General features: G+C 41.9%; 2 protein-coding genes across 2 annotated transcripts; both read right to left on the reverse strand.

Moving 5' to 3' along the window:
- Positions 1 to 1,259: 1,259 nt before the first annotated feature.
- Positions 1,260 to 9,437, reverse strand: LOC136486716 (uncharacterized). The gene is made up of 8 exons (XM_066483679.1): positions 9,273 to 9,437; positions 8,377 to 8,400; positions 7,328 to 7,433; positions 6,743 to 6,811; positions 2,791 to 3,284; positions 2,372 to 2,633; positions 1,658 to 1,866; positions 1,260 to 1,558 (listed from the first exon to the last, which is right to left on the reverse strand). The coding sequence occupies exons 1-8, from the start codon at positions 9,275 to 9,277 to the stop codon at positions 1,492 to 1,494; spliced, it is 1,236 nt and encodes a 411-aa protein (XP_066339776.1). The 5' UTR covers positions 9,278 to 9,437; the 3' UTR covers positions 1,260 to 1,491.
- On the reverse strand, positions 5,024 to 6,727 carry LOC136486717 (uncharacterized). The gene has a single exon (XM_066483681.1). The coding sequence runs from the start codon at positions 6,162 to 6,164 to the stop codon at positions 5,142 to 5,144; it is 1,023 nt and encodes a 340-aa protein (XP_066339778.1). The 5' UTR covers positions 6,165 to 6,727; the 3' UTR covers positions 5,024 to 5,141.
- Positions 9,438 to 10,186: the final 749 nt, after the last annotated feature.

Here is a 10,186-nt window from a genome sequence, read left to right on the forward strand (position 1 = left end):
CAGTACGGTTATAAATCTTACCCATTAATTATATGTATGGCTAAAATTTTATGTCTCTAACGAATGTATGTTCTGTCCCACTTTCGTTGAAACCAAACAAAAAAGGAAGTATTGCAATGTAACAGATTGCAATGAAAAACAAGGCGCGATTCCGCGCTCGCCTAGGCGTGCTTCAGCGCTGGGCGGAGGGGTAACGCCTCGCCTAGGGGGATAAGCGGAGAATAGGCGCCGTGCCACCAGATCCAGAGCCGCGCCGCCCGAGGGAGGGAGCTGCGCCGTCGAATCCATTGTCGGGCCGCTTCCTCCGGGCCTCCCTCCTCCCAATCCCATCAGATGCGCATCCGTTTGAAGGAGAGGGAAAGGGAGTAGAAAGGAAAGGCAGGCCTTGGGTCGTGATGGCGTGGGGGCGCGAGGCGAAGCTGCGGCAACGCACGAAGGCTGAGCCTGCGGCATGCCTGCTTGCAGCCGGCCTCCACGAGAGAGAGAGAGAGAGAGGTCACGGGAAAGAAGGGAGAAGGTCATGGGAAAGAAGACGGACTGCTCGGGCTACAGATGAGATGTGGATAAGACCGAGCGATTTTGCGACTTGCCCCTCCACTTTGTAAAAAAATTCAGCAAATTTTCTTGCTATGATTTCCTTTATTGATTTCTTACATTCTAGTCCCTAGAACTTCTATTTATTCAGCATTTCAGCAACTACATTTATATATTTATTCAGCTATACATGCTGAATGCAAATTTATCAAAACGCCTTGAAACACCTAGGCCTGCCTAGGCGCGCCTAGGCGCTAGGCGATAGGTCACCGCCTAGCGCCTACAAAAACATTGACAGATTGTAGTGGTAAACAATTACATTGACATTACCGTCCCAAATTTGGACCTACGGTTATAAAATCTTACCCATTAATTATGGGTATGGCTAAAATTTGATGTGAATGTATGCTCTGCCCGTACCTTAGCCAATCAGCTACCAACGCTAGGGTAGGTGAAGGGAGGAGGAATTTACTCAATTCGTTAAAAATGAAACGAGCTCACTCTCACTTCTATATTATTTTTTTGTCGTTTTGTTTCATTTTTACTGTTATCACTTTCAGGTTTGCCAATAGGCAATAGGCCAGACAGTGTGACAACAAAAACATTACTTAGGTTTTACTCTAAAATACGGCAGACATCCCGGTCGTCATATTCGTAACATCTCAATATCTCATTAGGAAGAGATCAAATTTGTAGCATTCTGCAGTGTATGAATAATCCAGTAATTGTACAACACCAAAGCAAATTGACGTCCCATTATAAATCATATCAGTAACGATAACAGAAGTTTCAACAAATCCCCACAACAAAGTTAACAGCAACATATTATAGCATTCTGCAGCCGAGAGCCATGTGGCTAAACATCAAACATAAAGTTCTCGGCAGTAACAAGTAGCAACCATAATTCCTCCACAAATAACACTTAGGGCAGCATTCCGCCGTTCTCCAAATCAGAACTTATTCTTCCTCCTCAGCCTCCTCGAGCCATTTGGCAAACGGCTCCAGAGCTTTCACGAAAGATTGCCTGCCATTATGTTACAATCATTAGGAACTGACATAAAATACCATGCCCCCATGCTTAATTGCTACATCTCATTTATGGGCAGGAGTTTTGTGTTGTTACCTGCCCTTCGGGTTTGAACCTTTACGAAACCAAAGGAGGACAGTATCTTCAGCTAGGACATCTTGGTCATACAGTGTTCTTATGATTTCAGGAAACAGCTTCATCAGCTTAGCATCCTCATAGCACTGCGTCTGAACTTTGTATATAAGTTCCAGTTCAAGTCTGCCACTCGTGCAAAAAGCATTCAAAAGCTCAGCCCAAGCTTTCACCTGAGTGCAAATGGAAAAAAAAAATTGAACGCATCTTGATAGAGTAATAGAGGTCCTAGAAAATTGCAAGGTTGACTAATTTTAGAAAATTGCAAGGTTGACTAATTTTACAAGACCTGAAGTACCACAGCCCACATCATAGAACAATGGAAATCAGCCATTGCAATCCTCTTGAATTTACAAATCCTTTTACTTGGAATGTATCCGTTTCTACTGCTAGTGCAGTTTGAGCTCACAACTCACACTAAAAACACAATGCTCAGAGACTTAAATGTAATGTAAAAGAATGTTATAACACAACCGCATGAAACCATAACTTAACTAAGCAAACACAAGTATCTTCAGTAAAAATCAGATTTTTCAAGTTTCATATTCATAACCTTAAGACACCATGTTAAATCAAGTTTAAGGTACCAAAACAAGTAATAGTCATACATCAAACAAGAGTTTATGTTAGGCATTCAATGTCCAGCTCTTGGACTTGCAAAGAAAACAAACACACTACCTGCCGAAGTGCTGCATTAGAATTTTGTTGCTGGTTCTTCCCGGACCACTGAACAGCCTCCATGAGCACATCCCACAACATGCGAATAACCTCTAAATCAGGAAATTTAGCATCCTTAACTTGCTGCTTGACAGTCTCAATCACTTCAGATATTGCAGCCTCATCATTGATCATGGTGGTCAGTGTTGACTTTATCTCCTTAAGTTTAACTTCAAACATCTTCTTTTCATTGTACTCAACAAGGCTAGTCAGACCTTCTTTGCTGAGGGCCATGCACAAATAAGAATATTATCAAAAAGATAAATAAAGTTCATAGCTTTACACAGTCACACATGAAGACATAATGGAACTAAAACCAAAGATTCAACACAACAAATTCCATGCTTCAAAATAGAAAAAAGGAAGAGAAAGAATCTTACTTGAAATGCTCAGATAAAGCCTCAGAGGATCTCTTAGCTGATGGGAAGAAGTCCAACAGATTGTCCTCCATTTTTCCCTTCTTCAAAAGTGCAATCAAATCATCCAAGCTGTTTTCCTTAAGGTACTCCTTGAAAAACTCAGTGATGAATGAAAGAACTATCCCTTTGGCGACAAGATTATCCTTGAGCAGTGGCTGGAACACTGTCTCAGGAGGAAGCCCTGATAGCTTCTGAGAAAATGCAAGGGCAGTGAATATGGCGAGTTTCTTTCTCTCATTTTCTTCAAAGAACTCCAAAGATTGGAGGAATTTGCGCATAACATTTTCAAGATTCTTTATTAAGAAAGGCCTCCTGCGCAATGTTTTCTGGATATAGAGTACGAAAGGCAAAATTGTTTCACGCTGTGCCGCACAATCTAACACAGAATAAGGGTGGCGGTCTCCTTCTTCAGGTTTTATAGTGCCAGGCTGAGTGCGCCCTCCAACAAAAACCACCTGTATTTTCGCAAACATACATCAGTCTAGTGCATGACACCTGGTCCAAAAGTTCTAAAATTACTAGCAGAAATGGTGATGACCAAGAACTTAGATTGTAATTGTAAATCTCCATAAATACCTCACATGCACAAATGGAAAAAAAATGTATCCAACTTCAACTTGGAACAGCTAGCAGAAAATCTCTATCCATGACCATACCCAAATGGCACCATGTGGAAAGATAACATTATAGAAATCCCTATCTAATTTGGTTAATATACATGCACCAAGGTGCAAATCTTGAAATGCAGATAGATATCTTTACAACAACAACAACAACAAAGCCTTTAAGTCCCAAACAAGTTGGGGTAGGCTAGAGTTGAAACCCAACAGAAGCAATCAAGGTTCAGGCAAGCACTCCTATCTAAGGCTAAGTCTTTGGGTATATTCCATCCTTTCAAGTCTCCTTTTATTGCCTCTACCCAAGTCAACTTCGGTCTTCCTCTGCCTCTCTTCACGTTACTATCCTGACTTAGGATTCCACTACGCACCGGTGCATCTGGAGGTCTCCGTTGCACATGTCCAAACCATCTCAACCGGTGTTGGACAAGCTTTTCTTCAATTGGTGCTACCCCTAATCTCTCACGTATATCATCGTTCCGAACTCGATCCCTTCTTGTATGACCGCAAATCCAACGCAACATACGCATTTCCGCGACACTTAGCTGTTGAATATGTCGTCTTTTCGTAGGCCAACATTCTGCACCATACAACATAGCAGGTCTAATCGCCGTCCTATAAAACTTGCCTTTTAGCTTCTGTGGTACCCTTTTGTCACATAGGACACCAGACGCTTGCCGCCACTTCATCCACCCTGCTTTGATTCTATGGCTAACATCTTCATCAATATCCCCGTCCCTCTGTAGCATTGATCCTAAATATCGAAAGGTATCCTTCCTAGGCACTACTTGACCTTCCAAACTAACATCTTCCTCCTCCCGAGTAGTAGTGCCGAAGTCACATCTCATATACTCAGTTTTAGTTCTACTAAGTCTAAAACCTTTGGACTCCAAGGTCTCCCGCCATAACTCCAGTTTCTGATTCACTCCTGTCCGGCTTTCATCAACTAGCACTACATCGTCCGCGAAAAGCATACACCAAGGGATGTCCCCTTGTATGTCCCTTGTGACCTCATCCATCACTAAAGCAAACAAATAAGGGCTCAAAGCTGACCCTTGATGTAGTCCTATCTTAATCGGGAAGTCATCCGTGTCTCCATCGCTTGTTCGAACTCTAGTCACAACATTGCTGTACATGTCCTTAATGAGCCTGACGTACTTCGTTGGGACTTTATGTTTGTCCAAAGCCCACCACATAACATTCCTTGGTATTTTATCATAAGCCTTCTCCAAGTCAATAAAAACCATATGTAGGTCCTTCTTCTTCTCCCTATACCGCTCCATAACTTGTCTTATTAAGAAAATGGCTTCCATGGTTGACCTTCCGGGCATGAAACCAAATTGGTTCATAGAGACCCGCGTTATTGCTCTTAAGCGATGCTCGATAACTCTCTCCCATAGCTTCATAGTATGGCTCATCAACTTAATTCCCCGGTAATTTGTACAACTTTGAATATCTCCTTTATTCTTGTAGATCGGTACCAATATACTTCTCCTCCACTCATCAGGCATCTTGTTCGATCGAAAAATATGGTTAAACAGCTTGGTTAACCATACTACAGCTATGTCCCCGAGGCATCTCCACACCTCGATTGGGATACCATCCGGTCCCATCGCCTTACCTCCTTTCATCCTTTTCAACGCCTCTCTGACCTCAGATTCTTGGATTCTCCGCACAAAGCGCCTATTGGTGTCATCAAGAGTCATCCAACTGAAAGGTTGTGTCCATATTCTCACCATTGAACAATTTGTCAAAATACTCTTGCCATCGATGTCGGATCTCATCCTCCTTTACCAAGAGATGCTCCCTTTCATCCTTAATGCACTTAACTTGGTTGAAGTCCCGTGTCTTTCTCTCACGAACCCTAGCCATCCTATAAATGTCCTTCTCTCCTTCCTTCGTACTCAAATGTTGGTAAAGATCCTCGTACGCTCTACCCTTTGCCACACTTACAGCTCGCTTTGCAGTCTTCTTTGCCACCTTGTACTTCTCTATGTTGTCCACACTCCTGTCATGGTACAAGCGTCTATAGCATTCTTTCTTCTCCTTAATAGCCCTTTGGACTTCCTCGTTCCACCACCAAGTATCTTTAGCCTCGCGTCCCCTTCCTTTGGTTACTCCACACACCTCTGAGGCTACCTTCCGAATGTTGGTTGCCATCTTGTCCCACATATTGTTTATGTCGTCTTCTTCCTTCCAAGAGCCCTCTTTGATAACCCTTTCCCTAAATACCTCTGACGTCTCCCCTTTCAGTTTCCACCACTTTGTTCTTTCAATCTTAGCTTGTTTATCCCTACGGGCACGCACCTGAAAACGAAAATCTGCCACCAAAAGCTTATGTTGAGAAACAACACACTCCCCTGGTATCACCTTGCAATCCAAGCATGCTCGTTTGTCATTTCTTCTTGCGAGGACAAAGTCAATCTGGCTACAGTGTTGTCCGCTACTGAAGGTCACTAGATGAGATTCTCTCTTTCTAAAGAAAGTGTTGGCTATCATCAAGTCAAAAGCTACCGCGAAGTCCAGAACTTCCTCCCCCTCCTGATTCCTACTACCATACCCAAAACCTCCATGAACTGCCTCGAAACCTGCGCTTGTAGTATCTACATGCCCATTAAGATCTCCTCCTATAAAAAGCTTCTCACTACTAGGTATAGCTCTAACCAGACCATCTAAGTCTTCCCAGAACTGTCTCTTATAAATGAAGTGAAATTCCATCCCTATCAAATGCAAAGGGCGTATCCAGTGCGGAGAACTCCCGCTCTGTGCGGGGTCTGGGGAAGGATGTTAGTGGCAAGCCTTACCCTCGCCTGTGCAATGCGAGGAGACCACGACTCGAACTCAGGACCTTCCGGTCACAGGCGGTAAGACTCTACCGCTTGCACCAGGCCCGCCCTTCCCCTAGCAAATGCAAAATGACACTAATAAAAAAACTTGACCCGCAGGGAGTAAGACAGCCCGTGTCATTTTGCTAGAAGACCTTCTCACGTAGGTCGAGAAAAACCTCGAACCCCTGTCCCACCCATACACAACGGCACCGTAGCCCTGTGAGGCATTGGCGTCGGACAGAAGAGGGGAATTTTTTTACCACAGCCTGAAATTCGCTCCCAAGGGGAGTTGAACCCAGGACCTGAGTGCTAGAGCCACCTAACCAACCAAGGTAGAGGCCCGTTCACAAATAACACTATTAAAAGCTTGCAACTTACAACAAGGGTAAAAAAACTAAAACAATCAACAAAATAACACAATGAAAATGAATGAGAATTTCAGGGTATACACTGTTCCACTGGCTGTACCTCGAAAAAGGTGTCACCGTAACGTGAGAAGTTGAGGTCTGAGGACTCGATACTTTTGGCGACAAGTTCCTGATAACAGTATTGAGAATGGCAAAAAAAAATTGCATCAATGAAAGAAGTATAAGCAAAATATCAAACAGTCTTTGGTTGGTTTAGTTTCTGATTGGCTGTTACTCTCATACAACACATGTACTAGGAACTGTTTGGCACAGCTCCAGCTCCAAGAGCTTCTGGAGCCCGTTATTACTAGCTCCAAATTCTTGGAGCTGGGGCCGTGGGCAAATTAAAGGTATTTAGTTAACCAATTTTATTCTTTTTTATTAAGAATATATGCTTAAACCACTTTCCTTTTTATCCTACAAACTCCAAATCCCACATGTAAAGCTAGAGATGCTCCATGATTCATGAAATATGTTATGTGTAACCTAAAAATGTCAACATCATGCAAAGAATACTTGATTTATCAAGCTTTAAGGGAATCTAACTGCATATCACATCAAGAATATTTCATAAATCTAAATGCATCTCTCTCAATGACAGAAATAACATATGAGATGCAAATGGTACACCCAAAGAAGGCCTAACCAGATCTCCACCATTATCCAGATAAATCTGAACAATTGCATCAGAGAATGATGCAGGGTCCAAAGGAGCTGCAATGTTCCGCTTGCGGGTCTTAATCCGCGTGCCTCTGCAATAATAATTGCAGAAAACAAGGTGAATTACCTGACATGCAATACTGCCATGCGGACTCTGCAAATAAGTTTTACCAATATATAGTACAAACATAAACATTCTGTGTTATGGCCAAGCACCAAAACCTGATAAGTCTAGACTTATAATAAGAACCATTTCATGGAAGTATAACAAGGAACAACAAACAAGGTGCACTAAAGATGAAGCCCATGATAAAAGAAGTGATAAAATAGCAAAGAAAGGTATTAGTAACAGCAAGCATAATAGTAGAATCATTGGTAGCAGGAACTGCAAGTATAACAATGACAAACAAATTTCATGCCTGAATAAAGAACCTTGGCAAGCTTAACTGAAAAAGATTGCAACAGAAGGTAGTCTCAACACAGAAAGGACAGTCAACAGAATGCTGCAATTGCTTCTATTGCAGTAATATCAATAATCATAATATTAATGTAATATATAAATAGAATAGGCACAACAATTAACACAAAATGTGTCAAGAAAATTACAAAAGTCACGCCTTTCGACAATATTGAATCCATGCAGGAAAATTGAGGCATGCCATTTCACACATACATGTTAAGTTTCTTTGTACTCCATTCTAAATTATAAGTCGTTTTAGCTTTTCTAGGTACATTGTTTTTGCTATGTATCTAGACATAATATATATATATAGGTGCATAGCAAGATTTATGTACCTAGAATAGCCAAAACGACTTGTAACTTGGAACGGAGGGAGTATTTAATAATAAATACATGCCACTCCATTCAACAGTTAGAAAAAAGAAGCATTGCTAAACAGGGACGTCAGTTGGAAAATCACTGACTCATGGGAACATTTGACCAAACCGAAATTATTATTAACATGTCAACTAGTTTAAGACCAACATGGAAACTGAAGTCACATTTCAGTAATCGTATAAGCACAAGGGTCTTACCCAAGAGTGGGCTTCTCCTTCGAGCTGCACCAAAAAGAAGAGGATAGAAGTTAAAACCTGTAACATGGACCGCCTAAAAAGAACACTCTGTTTACTACAAATAAATCACGACAGCTATGCTACTGTTATCAAACTTTTACAATTCAGTTCATCTGTCAACTCAAAGATTAAAATGAGTTCATTGAAAAAATCCTGCTTTAACAAACTTTTTATTTTCATGTACCACACTGAAGAAATTCAATAACATCAAATGGCCACATGATATTACCAACTCAACATTCCAAATCCTACGATATTTAAAGGCACCCACTTTTTTAACCAGGGTTGTATAATGTATAAGCAGACCAGTCAACCATGCAAAATTAGAAGATCTAGCACTTTATCAGATCAATGCAAAAAAAACAACTAATTGTCATGCAAAAGGAACTGAACTTCGCCAGACAAATGAAAAAAAACAACTAATTGTCAGATCTTATTGCAAGACATCGAAGAACCAACACCAAAACAGCTTGTTCACCCAGGGCCTCAAACCACTTATATCAAGCCACCATAATTTACCCAAAGCAAAACATCAAATATCTCGAACCTAGACGGCTACAATAACATCAGCTCGATCCAACCTTCCCTGACGCCGAATCCACTCCAAATTTAACTTCCAACAACCCAAATTGGAACCCAAATCGACCTCCAGCAACCATCATCATGCACCTATCGAACCGACCCTCGCGCCGAATCCGCTCAAAACCCTAACTTCCAACAACCCAAAGTCCACCACCTAAGCTCCGATCAACCAAAAATCCGGCTTCCCATCGATCGAGCTGCCGCGACAGGCTCTACAGATCCGCTAGGCACGGCGCTAAGAGAAGCAGAAGCAAAGATCCAGGGCCGATCCGTACCTCATAAACAACGATCTGGCGCCGAGAGGAAGCGAGGGTCGCTTGCTTGGGGCTTCTTCGGGGAGAAGGTCGGTGCTTGCGGCCGCCGCGGCGAAAAGGGAGAAGGCGGCGGCTAAAACCTAGCTTCTGGGTGCGGTACGAGGGGCGGGCGGTGGCACGGGTGGGGACTGGGGAGGGCAAAATATGTGAATCATCAACCAAATAAAGAGTAGGGGAGGAACGAGTGGTCGGGATCGGCCGGCAGATCCGGTGGATTTCTTTCATTTTAACAAAAAAGATCCTAATATTTTAGTAATACAACGTCCCAAGCTAAATGTTTGTCACATCACTAGAATAGAAAAAATACAGAAATAATGCAGGATTACATATGCAATCCTAAGCAATTGAAAACAAAGGTACTATGTAGGATCATGTGTTTGGCTGGGTACAAGAAAAACTAGGAAATTCTAAAGGAATCTTAAAGGGCAAATTCATGTTACTTCTTATTCAACCTAGGTAATCACCAATTGCAGCTATCAATTCTTTGTTTGTCCTCGTTCCTTGTGCACAAGAAACTTTCCATGAGGTATGAGTGGATTCTTTTTTCCTTCTACGCTTTTCTTATGGAATCAGAGGCAAATGAATTTTTTCTTTAGTTTTCCTGTGCTCTATTCCTACAAACCAAAGGCTTTACGGGACTGAATCCTTAAGAATTGAAATCCTACATTTTTCCAGTGATTCACCTCGGTTCCGAAGGGGCCTTAACCCTTTTACATCTATTTTGGACTGCCCATGTTTTTCCACTTCTGCTCCACATATTTTTTTTTAGCTAAAAACAAGTATAACTCTACAAACTCTGCTCCAGTAAAAAAGATTGAGTTATGAAGGCACCTAAAAAGATACTCCAAAAACTCTATTTTTTGTGGAGCAGTCCA

The sequence above is a fragment of the Miscanthus floridulus genome, chromosome 10, assembly GCF_019320115.1.
Source record: "Miscanthus floridulus cultivar M001 chromosome 10, ASM1932011v1, whole genome shotgun sequence".
Classification (NCBI taxonomy): domain Eukaryota; kingdom Viridiplantae; phylum Streptophyta; class Magnoliopsida; order Poales; family Poaceae; genus Miscanthus; species Miscanthus floridulus.